Source organism: Coturnix japonica, chromosome 7 (assembly GCF_054131305.1).
Source record: "Coturnix japonica strain WE chromosome 7, WE-NBRP24, whole genome shotgun sequence".
Taxonomy (NCBI): domain Eukaryota; kingdom Metazoa; phylum Chordata; class Aves; order Galliformes; family Phasianidae; genus Coturnix; species Coturnix japonica.
The window spans coordinates 27,154,360-27,169,235 of NC_140669.1; the positions used below are offsets into that span (position 1 = coordinate 27,154,360).

Genomic DNA, 14,876 nt, shown 5'->3' on the forward strand with positions numbered 1-14,876 from the left:
AGAACTATGTCAAAGCAGCGCTGTTGGGAAGAAAGACTGAAAAGGGCTCTGTACAAAGGTCCGCTTATATGTTTACTGGCAGCGTCGTTTGAGTGTTCTAGCTTGTATCTTAGACAAGGAAAACAAAGGAAAAGAAGATCAAATAACAAGTCAATGGAAGGGGAGAAAAAACATGAACAAAGCGGTGACTCGCTTGGCACAGTTACAGCACAGAGAGGCTGTTGTGCTTGCTGACTTCACCCATCGTGCAGCAGTCCTGCTCCCAGCGCTGACCACTGCAGGTCCAGCACTGCCCTGGTGGGCTCAGTGCCTTGAGCCAGCAGAAGTATATGTCGCAGGGACCTTCTGACAGTGCAGCAGTGGTGAGGACCACGAGCAAGAGCCTCTCTACCTGGAGACAGACTGTTACAAGGCAAGGCTATGGAAGATGATGGGATACAGATTGTTTCTCTGATGCACCGCAGGCAGCTTGAAACATGCACAGTCCTGATCACCATGACTCTTTAGCACAGCCAACCTACAGGGAGCTTAGCATCTCCATTCATCTGTTCACTGACTATGACAGGGCGGTTTTTCAGGCTGACATTCTCTGCAGCTTATTTCAATACACTTACTTAAGGAGTAGTTGGTCACAGGAACAGATTTCTTGCAGATGCTCATTTAGTCTGCTCAGCAAAGCCTAAAACAAATGGCTGAACTCGGATGAACTACACCAAGGGCTGGAACATGAATTACCCCTTCCTGCTTCTCCCCTTGGTTGTTCTGTGTAGACTGTGCCATTCTGTGCCGTCTGCATCCCCTCCTCTCTGGGGCAATATCTGCTGTCACACAGACGATGCGTTGGCTTAGGATGAACTGATAAAAATGAACTACTTTCTATTGTCCTTGTCTTCAGCTCTTCCTTCTCTCCTTGACACCTCCTGTCCCTGCTGTGCTCTCTCACACCTTACATCGCACCAGCTCTGCTCACATCTCTTCTCACTCTCCACACACAGTCTGGTCCCTCCCCCAGCCTTCCTTCAGTGCTGCCTCTTGTTCATTCCTCTTCGCAGGCCCAGGGCTCTCTTCTCTTCCTATTTCTCTTACAAACACACACCAACCTCCCGCTCTCCCCAGCCTCCAAAAATAATCACCTCTCATTTATCAGTCCTGGCCTCCCCCACATCCACCATTCCAATGACTCAAGGGCTCTGAAAAACAACGTGTGAGCACCCAACCCGGGTTCTCTGCACTGTGTCATGAAGCCTGCTACAGTTCTCCATCAGCCTTTTTGCATCCCACACAGTCTGGGTATTCAGCCGATTCATGAAGGGCTCTGTCATTCATGCAGGACATGTCACTGTCCTTAATATCGACTGACATGAGGACAGAGCCGCTGTATCGAGGCTCTGATAATAGGATTTCAGGAAATGCTTTTCTTTAATCTGCCCCAAAAAATAATCAGATATCTGTGTGGGTAATCCAAACCCCCGCAACACTAAGCACGCATTTGATGTACAAGGAAGAAAGCATTCAGTCAGCTGAGTCACTGTACTTCAAGATACACTGTAGAAGATGCTTAACAATACAGCTTCTAATCATACAAATTTGACAGATTAATCATTTCGCTAATGAAAAGAAAAAGAAATGCATTTTAAGCATAGAAAAACAAACCTTTTCAGCTTGATGCTCCTTGCAAGTCAAATAAAATGGACTGTGTTGAATTGCTGGTTCCCAGAAATCGATGAAGTGCATCTGTAGTGCTCCTCACCGCTGCCTTCCAATTGGCTGACCAGGACTTTTCAGCAAGCAAAGAAAAGGCTGCCACACATATTTTGTTACAGGCCAAACACATCCTTGATCTACCATGGGGTCCAATCCAAAGCTTTCCATGTCAGAGCAAGCTTTGGAAGATTAGCAACCAGTGCCTCTTTTGCAGCACATATCTCACGTGACAAGAAAATGCTTGTCTTGACAGGAGCTACAGCTCTTATCCCCCACCATTAAGACTTCCAAGATCCTCACCGAAGACACTGCAGATGAGCATGGGAGGCGAGTATGAACAGGGAGGGATCAGGGAGAGCATATTAATACTCAACACAGAGCTCCAAGCTGCCCAAAAGCAATGTGTCTTCAGGAGCTCCTTGGGAACAGTGCAGGTCTCATGGCTGGTAGAGCTGGGTGGCCAGTACAACCCAAATATGGAGAGACACACATATATATATATATATATACAATAAAAAGAAATAGCTGCTTCACTCCTTTTCTTTATATCACATCCATAATAACTTCCTATGCATTATGCCAATAAACTGGGCCTCTTCTCTCACAAGTTATTTGCCTTCAACTTCAGAGGATGCCAGCCCAGCCCCCGATGCTGCCCTGCCCACACACAGGGCACAATCCCCGCTCCCACTGGGCCATCTGAAAGGAGGGCATTGATGTGCCTTCATAATGCAACCATTACCAGTGGGATACAGAGCCAGATCGATCAAAGGCAGCACAGCAGCCAGATTCAGAGGACTCCAAAATTGAGGTCAGATTCAGTAACTCCTAGACAGACACCAAGAGAGGCAATACACAAATAGGAAGGCAAATTTTAACTGTGCAAACCTAAAAACGTCACTTGCAGTGATGGACTGAATGTGTTTTAGCAAGAACTGTAATCTCCTCCCCCACTACCACCCCTCAGCACTACATCAGCATTGGCACGAGGTGCTTGCGCCTGCATCCTGGTGACTAACACAGACCCTCCCCTTACCACAGATTTTACAGCACAAGCCCTGCAAATGGGTGCCGTGCTGCTCTGCCGTGCCCCCAGGGCAGAGAGGCACTGCCCACCTCAGGGAAGAATTCTCGCTGATGGGCCAGTCGGTACCAAGGAGCTTCCTTGGATGAAATGCCTCAAAACACCACCAAACTCTGATCAGCAGGGACATGTGCTGCTTATACCTGTATTACACTTCCTATGAGCTTGTTGTTGTTGCTGGGGGAGGTTTACGGGCTCAGACACGAAGGCTCAGACGCTACAAGAGCCCAGGTCGTGGTTCTCGATTTACACCAGAGAAAATAAAACTCCTGTAAATCCACACAAACCCACAGTCTAGCTCAATTATCTCAGTCGAACTCGGCTTCCTGTGCATTTTCTCCTCATCTGTTTGGAGTCAGCAAGCTACTACAAGTGATTACATGATTTGTATTACTGGTAATTATGTGTATCACAGTGACATTTAAACGCCCTATCTGACAGAGCACCCCACAGCACTAACAGTTTACAAGCCAGCGCTGCAAAGATGGCTGAGCTCGGTGGCAAATGGCAATCCTGTTTTCAAGATCAAATTCTGAATCCAATTGCTTGATGATGCTGTATATTTCACTTGCAAACACCAGCATGTCTTTGGCAACATGACCCTTTCCATTTCCGCCTTAAATTGCTGACAGGTCTGGCCTTTAAAAAGCGCGAAATGATTAAAAAAAATATATCTTCTGTATCCTAGTATGCTTTTTGTTGCATTGACAGTCCTCTAAGTCAGAGCTCAAGGACATGAGTTTCCAGAGAACTAGAAATTCATGTGTGAACGCAAGCAGTTTAAGAGACTTTTTTTGGTGTTCAAGGACAACAAAAGATGCCATGAAGTAAGCTATAATAAGACTCCTTAGCAATAACTGTATGGATTGACAGTAAGTCCCCACACCAGAGATCTTGCAATCTAAGCAGACAGTGAGAAAAAGCAGGGGAGGAGGAAATGAGGCTACAAAGAGTTGATCAAAGCAAACTCCGCACAGATAAAGAGCAGTCTTGCCCCCTTGGCAAGTGCATTTCTTCAGTCCTGCTGCCTCATTTTGGTCTGTTTTGCTGTTTGATCCTTCACCTCAGAAAGAAAAATGAAAATACACTGCGACACCCAGTGATGGGCAGCACTGGATTCCTGTGTCCTCTCATCCACTAGCTCCTAATTCCTCGATAACCATTCAGGTCCCTCAGACACTCAGCTTAAGAGCACCTGAGAAGAGTACTTTTATAAAGAAGAGGACAACCCCCTTCATTCTGTAATCAGCACTTCTCCATGTGTAAGGGTGCTGTGAAAAATCAGCGGCAAAGGAAAAATCACTTTCAAATCTTCCCACAGCTCAAGCCAATCCGGAACAACTGCAGCATCTTACCTCTGAGATCCTCTATGAGTGCTCCTGCTTATTTCCTGGCTAAGCACAGTTCAAAGTTAGGTTAAAATGGAGAAAAGAGATCTTGTTATCATCACTGCAAACAACTACCAACAACGTGTTCACCTGAATGCTTACATGGGTTTTCATTTATCGCTAGCTTCCCATTTTGGCTATCCACAAGAAGAGACTCTTAAAATCCAAGCCTATTTACTTTTAGCACAGATACTTATTCCAGTAGAAATGCTTATGAAATGACTTGAGGGTCTGAGAGCCTTACAACTCTCCAGCTGCTGAGAAATTATGGATAGTATCTCAAAGTGCTGACAACAGCCAACAAACATAGCTAGAAAGATCTCTTTAGCATGCATGGATGGATGCATCAACAGCACTACTGTCTGTACAAGAGACGTTCCCCTTGTACTGTGCACTTGGGGTTTAAAGACGGAACTGTGCACAGAGTGAATTAGCATTTATTTCTAAAGCAGGAAACTTGTTTTGAATATTTCATTTTTACACAGTCACACTTCACTCCTTTCCCTCCCTCCCTCCCTCCCCCTCCCCTTCCTTCCCAAACAAGCAGAATGCTAAAATCCTAACATAGTTTACAAATAAACAAAACCTCAGCAGGTATCCTGTGAAATCTGCCTAGGGAATGGCCAGTAAATGCTGACACTGAATTGCAGTATTTGTGGTCAGGCTGAGGGATGTGTTGTCCTGCAGATAGTTGGTGGACGTACTGAAGGTGTTATTACTTGTGAGCTGTAACAGCAGAGACCATCCTTCCCTTGTGCATGCACACACACAAAAGCAAGGTGCTATCAGCACACAACAGCTCAGCAGCTTCCTGCTGCCAGCCCTGAGCAGCTTCTCTGCCCCAGCCCGTTCTCTCACCCCCGGCAGATGTCCTCCCATGGGCAGCAAAGCCCTGGCCCAGCTGCAAAGCACGAGGGCACATTACCTGCTGTCTCTCTGTCCCCTGCCGACAGCTCTCCATTGATTCCATTCTCTTTGCTGCGAGCATACGTCCCCGGCTGCTCCCGGCTGCCCAGCCCAGGCTCCTCGCCCTCTTGGTAGGGAAACCCATTGGCACTTCTGACCAGTCCGGCACCTGCGGCGCCTTGTTCCTTAATTTCAGGTGAGTGTGGGTGTGAAGCAGCCTCTGTTAGCTGACCCGAAGTCCAGTGTGGTGCCTTGGCTTCATCTTTCCTATCCTCCGCCATTTCTATTCTCCTTCACCTCTTGTCCTGTAACGATATTAGCAGGAGAGATCAGAGCCAAGTGGAGGACTACACCCAGCCAACAGGTGCAGCACAGGGTTGGTACCAGAAACTCTTGTCCTGCAAACGAGAGAAGGCTTAAATGAACAAGCACATTCTTGCCTGGCCCAGCTGCAAGTGAACTTGCTTGGAAACCAAAAGAAACCACAAGTGATCAGAGTTATGGGTCAAATCCTCCCTGGCTCCCAGGTGCCTTGCAATTATTAGCACTAGTTTCTTGGGGGCTGCTCTTCTGTTAATCTGATTTTAACTCGTTAATTACATTGAAATGTTGACCCAATTAATGAGATGTAAATCAGCATCAGATGGCAATGACATCTTCCTGGGTGATAGGAGGAATGCAATAACAGTTTAAAGATGTGAAGCCACTGTAAACACTTTTGTTGCAGAAGCAGTTGAGAACTTGTCTTTTGCAGAGCAGGGAGCTTTTCAGCTACAAGATTCGCCCTCTACAGCACATGCAGCCTGCTGTGAGCCATGGCAGAGACAACATGCACTGGGTCCCCACCGTATGCACTGCCTGAACCTGTGCACACCCCTCTTGCTTGCAGTTGGGTGTGCAATCACATCCACTCCCTTTTGTCCAAAATAGTGCGTGGGAGACATTTGTTTCCCATAGAGTCATTTGCATTCTCCAATGACTATCAGTATTTATACATAAACAAAACTAACCATTATTTGCTACTACACATGTATTTCACTCCTGTTAATTAGTCCATGCCAGAAAAAGAAGCTACCGCATGAGCCGCAGGCTGGGGCTGTGCCTTGTGGAAAAACAGCCCAGTAGGTTAAGCCTAGGAAGGCAGCATTACAGTAAGCTGTGTTTTGATAATAAGGTGACTCCAGGGAATGAAAGACTTGACCCAAGTCAGCAACACTGAAGCAAAATCCAGCAGGCCTTGCAATTCTTTCTTCCTGGAAGAAAAACAGCATCTAAAAGCAATCAGCTGAACTCAGTCAAGCAGCCACGTGTCACAAAAGGCTGAGCAGTCCAGAGAAGAAGGCAGAGAACTGCACAGTGCACATGTTCTGAGGGCACTGCGTTAAGAAACTTATCACGAAGGAACAACGATTTCCAAGGAGCCAGGTCAGCTTGCAGAAAGCATCTGAACACAATGGAATACTATCACTGCTTGACTGATAATTATTCACAGTTGATAACTGAGCAGTGTCACAAGGCTTAGTGGCCCTGAGATGCATCTCCGTTGGCCATAACCACCATAAACATACTCTGAGGGCTGAGCAAAGCCTGCTCTAGGAAAACAGGGCAAGATTTCCATCTACACCCTTTCAAAAAGCTCAGAAAACAAACCAACCAACCCACCCCAATCCATGTTCAACTTTCTCTTCACCAGTGCAGTGCGTTGTGCACTCCAAGAACTGCACGAACCTACCCACCAGCATTCCAGCTCAGCCCTGGGTCACACATGGGAGAAACCCACTGCCTTCATGGGGAATAAGGCACGAGCATGGGGTAACATGCTTCTGAAACCCATTTGGATGGAGGTAATTGTGGTACCCCACCATCACAGCTCAGAGGCTGTTATCTCTCAAGTGCCCTGTTCCAGGCAGATGCTCCCCACCCCACTGCGAGCTCTTGAAGAAGGATATTCACAGTTTTACAATGGACCATGTCACAGAAGTCCTCTGTGAAACTAACAGAAGTGCTTTTATCTTTAAAAATAAATACAGTGGGCAGGCTTCAATGAGAGCTGTGTGTATCTGGAGGCAGAGCTTGGCTCAGTAATTATAATAGATGGTTACAAAGTGAAACATGGATGAATTCATTCTTGACTCCCTGTTATTCATCAAGTGCTCTCAGAGTTTATAATGATAGAAGAAACAGTGCAAGTGAGTCACACAAAGCATCTTTGTGCTCAGCAATTCAACAGTGAGTATCTGCAACACAGCTCAGGTTCACAGCCAGCACACACAGGTGTGCCTCTCACCACCAGGTTAGTTGTTTTTCTGTCATTTAATCAGCATACCAGGAGCTTAAACTAATCGGGCAACGTAAAGATTGGCACAGAAACAGCAGGAATGGACAAATATTATGGCAGCATTCAAGTAGCATTATGTATCTAAAAAGAAGAAATCTGGAATAGCTTAAGCAGTTCAAGGGAAACACAGTACTTAGGGAAGCATATTTCCCCTTTCCACTACGGTTTTCTTTCTTTTTACATCAGCTGTGATAAAGGCTTTCAAGTAGTATCAGAAATGGAGGAACAGGCTCCTCTCAGAACGTCACATTGCCTCAGTTAAAACAACCTGGAGATGGCAGGCTGCAGGATGGCAGGGCTGGCTGGAGTGCCCGTGCTCCACCACAGCTGCCAGCAGCTGCAGTGACAAGACACTTCATGGACCTTCAATTCACGTCCTTGTAACTTGCACGGTGCACAGGGGACAGCCTTATTGATCTGAAGTGGACATCCTGCCTTCTAAGCTAATAGCTTGTAGCAGAAGTGGTTGTAAAAACTAATTCCCACTTCCTTTTCAGACATTTGGGAGCTGTAGAGAGAAAGAAAATGCTTAAACAACTTGGAATTACGACAGAGGGACAAATCTCATGGGGAACCTGCAGTCCAACTTTGCAGTAACCTCCTCTTTTTACAGACGTATATTTCTTAACCCAAACACTCCTGTACGTGACAGCGGCTCCTGCTGCTTTGGCTGGGCTGAACGCAGCCCAATTGCTTTGAACTCAACATGCAACAAATCAGCCACAGTAACACGCCATGACAGCACGACTCACAAAGCTCCAGATAATGCTGATTTAGACATCCTGCCATGCTAGCTGTCCTTCTACACATTTTCTGAGTTCATCTTGTGGAATCATCTTAGCATTACACTAATATTGCCTTGGCACGTAAGCGGATGAATCTGCTATGAAATTCACTTTTTAAGAGAACAGAATCAGGCCAATACTGAAGGATTTTGCAAAGTCCTTGCTTTCCTGGGGGGTGTAATCTAGCTCAGACTGATAGATACCTTACCAGAGAAAACCTTTAATTCAGGTCCATGTGCCAGCAGGCTAATGAGGGTGTTGTGTCTGAATACCAAGTAGCAGGCAGTATGGATTAAAAGGCCCCAAGGGGACGTACCTCACTGACAGCTCTGCCTGGAGAAGCGGAGGAAAGCCATTGAGGATCAGGAGGAAGCAGTAAGAATAAGAGCCAGAAAGTGGGCAAACAGCAGCCAACCCCTGTCACACCAAAAACTCAGCCTTGGCTTTCATGCATAGGACACAAACATTGTTAGGGCTACTGTTCTAAGTGGAACCTCCAGGTAATTAGAAAATAAGGGGATGAATTCTGGATGCCACAAACACACAGAGAGATCTGTCCCCAAATCTCACCCTTGCATTTCAGTAAGCGTGCATTCTTTCTCTAACTGAGCTCCTTTCAGACGTGAGCAGTGTGCTTCACACAGAGCAGACAGCAAATGGATTCTGTGTGTTAGTCCTCATACCTACAGTGTTTGGTCATGCTCTGCAAGCTGCCAGGCAATTAGCAGAAGTCACCAGGTGATGTTGAGTGCCTAAGTACCATAATTCTGGTAACAGAACGTATTAAGAGACAGAATTACATGCTCCTCTCAATTGGAGCCGCTCTGCCTCTGAAGCTTAATAAAGGACAAATAGGTTTCTCTGGTAATTTGTAACAAATACGATTTATTTCTTCCTTGTCCACCACCTGAGTTATCAGCTTGCAGCTAGACCGCTCTTTCTAGACAAGAGCAAGACAATCCTCTTAAATACCACCTCGTGGCTGTTAAAAATGCAAGCAGCGTTCATCTATGCATACCGGTATTAGCATCTGGGTTTTAACGGCTCTTCCATGCTATTGCAAACCAATAGTCAACAGCCACGTATTTTTTGTAGAAGATCCTGTAAGTAATTCTTCTGATCATACTCCGAGTTACAAAACTGATGAGAAACCAAGAATGGTGCCTGGATCACAAGCAGAACAAAGGCAGCTCGCTGCAGAAAGGGCAGGAAAATGTACTGGGAACTGCATCCTTGCCAGCACTGAAATGAAGGAAGCTCCTGTCCCCAGAGCAGCCAAGCAGACCTCCACCAGCGATGCAGAGCTGCTGCCCACACTCCTTCTTGCCCATGTGCTTCCTGAGGATATGGGGATCTATCTGAATTTCTGTGGTGGGGTGGGAACAGCACTGGGAGGGACTGGGGTCCAGGCAGTCACACTCTGCTCTCACTGCAAGCTCCTGACCATGTCCCAGGATTTCCTTGTGGATGGGAATGTCTAAAGGTCTATGTGAAGAGCTACTTAAATCGGCTGTCTTCTCTCTGCAGCACAGCACAGCCTGACCTGCATTTCTTTTGGCAGCACGTGGGTCCATCCTACTGCAGAGTAGGAACAGGTAAACGGATGAGGAGGAGCCTTCCAGCTGACACTCCTGCTAGACACGGCCCGTCCTTGCTGGGGAAGCTTCCAATGCTCCCAAGCTGCAGAAAAGCAGAGCTGCCATGTCAGCCAGCCACTGTCTGCTGCCCTGCACAGCACTCAGCACACGGCATCACCCCTACACCCAGGGGCTGCTCAAACTCTCTCAGGCATCAGAAACTTAAAACCAGGCACCTCTCACAATTACAAAACACTACTAACAGCTTCTGCCTTCCAAAACACCATCTATCCACCGTAGGGCTCAGCCCTAGTTAAAAAGCTCCGTGATTCCCTGCCCACTCCTTCCTGTTCCAACACCACCCCTTTCCGACAGTTTCCATCCACAAGGCTGCATTTTTTCACGATTTGCCATTCATCAAATACACTCACACACAAACATCTACCACCAGTCATAATTGCTTCCTGCAGGAGAGAGGAGAGGCACTTCAGCTGGTGAAGGAGATGTAACCATAACAACAGCACCATGACAACTACAAGTGATTTCTGCAGCAAGAAATAAGGCACCAAGTTATTGCTAAGAAATCCCCTCCATGCAAAGGACAGCGAAAGCAATAAGGAGGCACGAGCAGTTGGCAGAGCTGCCAACACCAAGGAGTACAAGTTGCGCTGGGTTTTAAATCCTGCACAGTGCTGCAGTTTTTAGGATGAGACAATGAAACAAACACTTGCCTCAACAACTTGAGTGTTTATTTGTATCTTTACAGCCTTTTGCTATCGAAGCACTTACAAAAGGTTTGCCATACATAACATGAGTCTGCAAAAGCTGGAAGGCCAGCTGAAATCATTAGGTTAAGGAGATGATTTTAAAGTTCGCTGCCTTCTGACACTTGGTAGCACCAACACGCCATGGACTTGCTATGGCTGACACAAGCCGGCTAACAGCTGCGTGCTGCCCTCGCTCTCAGCTCACACTACCACACTTAAAGCAGGATGGGTGCTGGGAAAGGCAGCCCACAAAAAGGCTGGAGTGCCACTTTGCAAGATTTCTCTCTTCCCCACATCGACATTGCTAAGACACTTTGATGCGATGTTGCATCTCTTCTCTCAAGAGACTCGGTGATGGATGACAGATCAAATTAGGTAGTGAAGAATGTAATTAATTACGCTCATATGTGACTCACATAGTCTCCATTCAGGACAGCTCTGCAACCTGCGATGTGAACCAGCCCGTTCAGCAGGGAGGTGCCACACCGCTAATTCTGAGCAGAAACTCACAGAGCAGCAATCTGACTTACCCACAACAAGCTTCCTACCTGCGCTGGTGGGGCTCTTCCTTCACCACATACATGAATTACTCTGACATCCCTTTGTTCTTTCACTACGACCTCACTAGATGTGACAGGTTTGCATACTATCTCAGCTTTACTCTGTGAGCTTTTAATTAGAAAAAGAAACGCTGCCTCTACAAACGTGGCTGTGTTTTTGATTTTCCAGAGCTCTTACCTAACTCACACAACTAATTCCAGCCCTGCTACAGCACCATCTCTGAAATACCCGGATGCTATCTTTGGGAGCACTGTCACGTCACCTAGTAGAAATGCTAAGCAGGAGGCTCGAGGCAATTTCAGGCAGGCTCTTCCCTGAAAACATACGCAGGAGAAGCAGCCCACGAGCAAGATTCAGCAGCACAGCTTTTGCACGGCCCCCAGAGCCATCTCCATGGGACAACTGCCCGACTTGGTCACCATCCCAGCTTACTTGTCCTTCCATGCGCTGAACAAGCTGGACTCTGACATGGAAATGAAGTATTAAAGTGGTAAGAGATAAGGACGGTTTCAGCAACACTTGCTCATTTGAAGAAGGTTGTCTCCCCAGGTCAGGAGCAGCAGGTTAATGCTGAGGGTGCTTAGCTCCACAGTGCTCAGACACACCAGGCAATCACGCCAGGCACACCGGGGAAGCGGGAACATCTTACTGTCTAGCAGAGACGCTGCTTGTTCATGCTGAAAAAGAGCAGTGGACAGCAGAAAGCTTGTTCTGGGCCACCTCTACCCAGGCTCCTCTAAGCATCTTTCATTCTCAGTTTCGTGGTTAGAAAACCTTATAGGTAGAGGCCCAGAAACCCAACACAGAAGCCAATGCTTTCACCTGCAGCACAAAACAGCTAACTGTAAATAAATAAGCAGAAATGAGGAGATGAAGGCTCATAAAACCGCTGGGGGGAAAGGTTATTTACAGCAAGCTTGGCATGCGGCAGTTAGTGCTAGAACTTTCTTTCCTGCAGAATGCCTGAGTGGTGGATTGCTGTGCTGCAAAACCCCGATCCCACCAAAGCAGTAGGCTTATTTCCTCTTCAAACTATTTCCTAATAACAATATTATAAACAGAACACTTGTATTAACTTAAATACGCTCTCATGCTTGCCTGACTTAAAAACATGCTGTCCACCCACATGCAGCCCCCACTTGTATGACCATGACTGCACATCCAGGCAAATAAGATATTCTCTCACTACCTGGAAATGAGAATACCCAGAAATCTTTTGTGCTCCTGAAAGACTCCAGAGGGTGAAATCACAATATTTGGTATACAACATTGTCACGTGAAAGCTTTTCCCTGCCAAATTGTAACTCAACCAACCCTACTGCCTACAAAAGAAATGAAGCAGTCACTCCCCACTCTGCTCAGGCACAGGGGATGGAAGGCAGGGAGAACACAACAAGGAACCCGGCAGCACAGAAGCTGTTTGCAGCCCTTGATTTCAAAGGTATTTTTTTCCCATTGGAGGGACTTGATTTAAGACCCTGGAATATGCATTCAAGCAGAAACAGGAGTTTATATGCCCTGGCTTGTATTTTAGCTATAAAGATTTCTTCAATTTTGAATTTATTTTTTTTGGGGGGGGGGGGGTGGTGCTAAGAAAATTAAAGTATTAATGCATGAGGCAGAACCAACTCACTGAGTCATCCAAGCTTTCTAAAATCTTAATTGTAGGCCTTTGCTGTGACAGCAAGTCCTATTTCGGAGGCTCTTTTCCTCCCCCACCTCCCATGGGTGCATGCAATCACTTGATTCTTGCTACAGGTTGGCTTTAACCTTCTTCTGCTGCCACCCAGTATCTTCCCACCCCGCGCCAATGGGCTGACGTATATGTGTGAAGTGAGAGGTGCTCTCCTGGGATAAGAGGAGGAAAGAATGAGTTCTGTGGGAGGCAAGGAGCGAGTCCAGGGCCAGGAGTAGGGAAGGGCAAGAAGGTTGTGCTGCATGAAGTAAATGTGTGTCAAGAACGATAAGATGGGACTGATGAACAAATTCAGTGACTGAGGGAAAAGTCTGGAAAAAACAAAGTCATGGGGCTGAATGTGTGTTGTTTTAATATAAACAGGCAGCCAGGAGGAAAAGGAGGGGAGCCTGGATTTGCCATCTCCAATCAGAACATCCAGCCTAGACTCCTGCCACAAGCAGTGGCCAGCACGAGCTGCTCGACATGTAAAGGCAAGAAGCTCCACTGAGTTTCAGTGTCACATCAGCACGTTCTCAACAGACACAGTCACCACCACGTAACACAGCCCTGATGGTTTCCATCATGGCCAGGTGCCTTCATGCCTATGAGGATCTGGATCACTTTCCTCCAAGGCAGCACAAGCAAGGATGCCTTCAAGGTCATTTTCTGGACAAGGGGAGTAACCTCTCTTGAAGCAGCTCTTCTGTGCACTACAGGCAGAAAACTCCATTAAAAGTTCAACAGCACACAAAAGGCACAACGGGAGATGGGGCACGCAGAAAAGGGACATGGAAAATTCACAAAAGCATTTATGTGTTCAGGTGCTCCTGCCATCTCATTTGACAGAGACCCAGGATCTAACACACAACAACTGAGGCCACTTCTGAATTTCCCTGGATTCCTTCTGCTGCAGTCTTTCAGCAGCACTAACGCTGATGCTGGTTTGCAGTGTCTGAAGGCATTAAGTATTAATCACAAACAAGGCACAGGCGACCCGGAAAAGGTGCAGAGTGTGCAGCCAGGATGATTAAAGATCCAGAGAAGCCTCTGTGCGAGGAATGACTAAACAGGCTGGGGCTCCTTATCCTGAGAAAGAAGGGAATTGGATGGTGCTCTATAAAGGTGTGCAGCAAAGGGAAGATGAGTAAGCAAACAAACCCTCTCTCCACAAGGAGCAACAGTGCATCTAGCAGGACTTCTCTGCCAACAAGAGCAGTGCAAAACTTCCCAGTCCCAAAGTTCAGAGCTATACAGATGTCTATATCTAAGTGGCTGCCATAGCTAGATTTCCTTGCTGCCAGATAGACAGTGATTCATTCTGTAAGTTTTGTGCCCTGAGCTTCCACCAATTCTCTTCTTTTCATCCTGAAGCTCAGCAGAAGTCTAGCAGTAATAATTAGCAAGCCATAAAAATCGACCTGATTTGTGGGAACCACTGAAGGATGCAAAGAGACATTTCTGTTCAAGGAGATGGGAACAAAGGCGCGTGGTTACTGACCCAGTCATGTCAGACCTAAATTTTGAGGGAATCCCAAGCGATCAGCGTCCTGCAGACTGAACGCTGCCTATTCATTCAGCCCTGCTAGCAGAGTGAATGAATCATCTTTTCAGCCAGAGACAGCCCCTCTGGGTCAGAGCTGAGGTCGGCGGTGGGGCATGTGTTTCAGACTGCTTGCCCTAAATGAAAACATACAAGACTGCTTATGCTGCTGCAGCTCCAAGCATTTCATCTATAAAATATTTACATTTAGTATCTCATGAGACCACTTACAAGTGGCAGCTCAGGATACATCGCCAGGTCCTTCTGGAAGGGCCATCTGTCTTCCCATGTCCTCACGTCCTTCTTCCACAGACACGGTTCTCAGCTCATCCTGCTGCTTGTTCCCAACCTAACCATGAGCTCAGTGTCACAGCGCACTGTCTGCAGATTTTTAGCACAAGGAGGTCAAGTTGATTCTGCAGGACAGGTTGAAAATGAACACCCTCTTCCTTCAGCTGGTGAACCAGCCCCTTCCAAGTGGCAGGGCGTAGTTACAGGGCTTGGTTTTGCTGCATCAGCAGAGGGCAGAACACATGGAAGAACATGTG

The 14,876-nt window shown here is 46.8% G+C and overlaps 1 protein-coding gene across 50 annotated transcripts in view; it reads right to left on the reverse strand.

The window, feature by feature from the left end:
- The window catches only part of MAP2 (microtubule associated protein 2), a 186,282-nt gene that overhangs the window by 56,474 nt on the left and 114,932 nt on the right, over window positions 1-14,876 (reverse strand). For all 50 annotated transcript variants that reach the window (XM_085553558.1, XM_085553560.1, XM_085553543.1 and 47 more), the window contains one exon: window positions 5,102-5,387. In XM_085553558.1, the coding sequence (XP_085409684.1) occupies window positions 5,102-5,363 (262 nt within the window). In that variant the 5' untranslated portion in view covers window positions 5,364-5,387. The remainder of the gene's footprint in view (window positions 1-5,101; window positions 5,388-14,876) is intronic.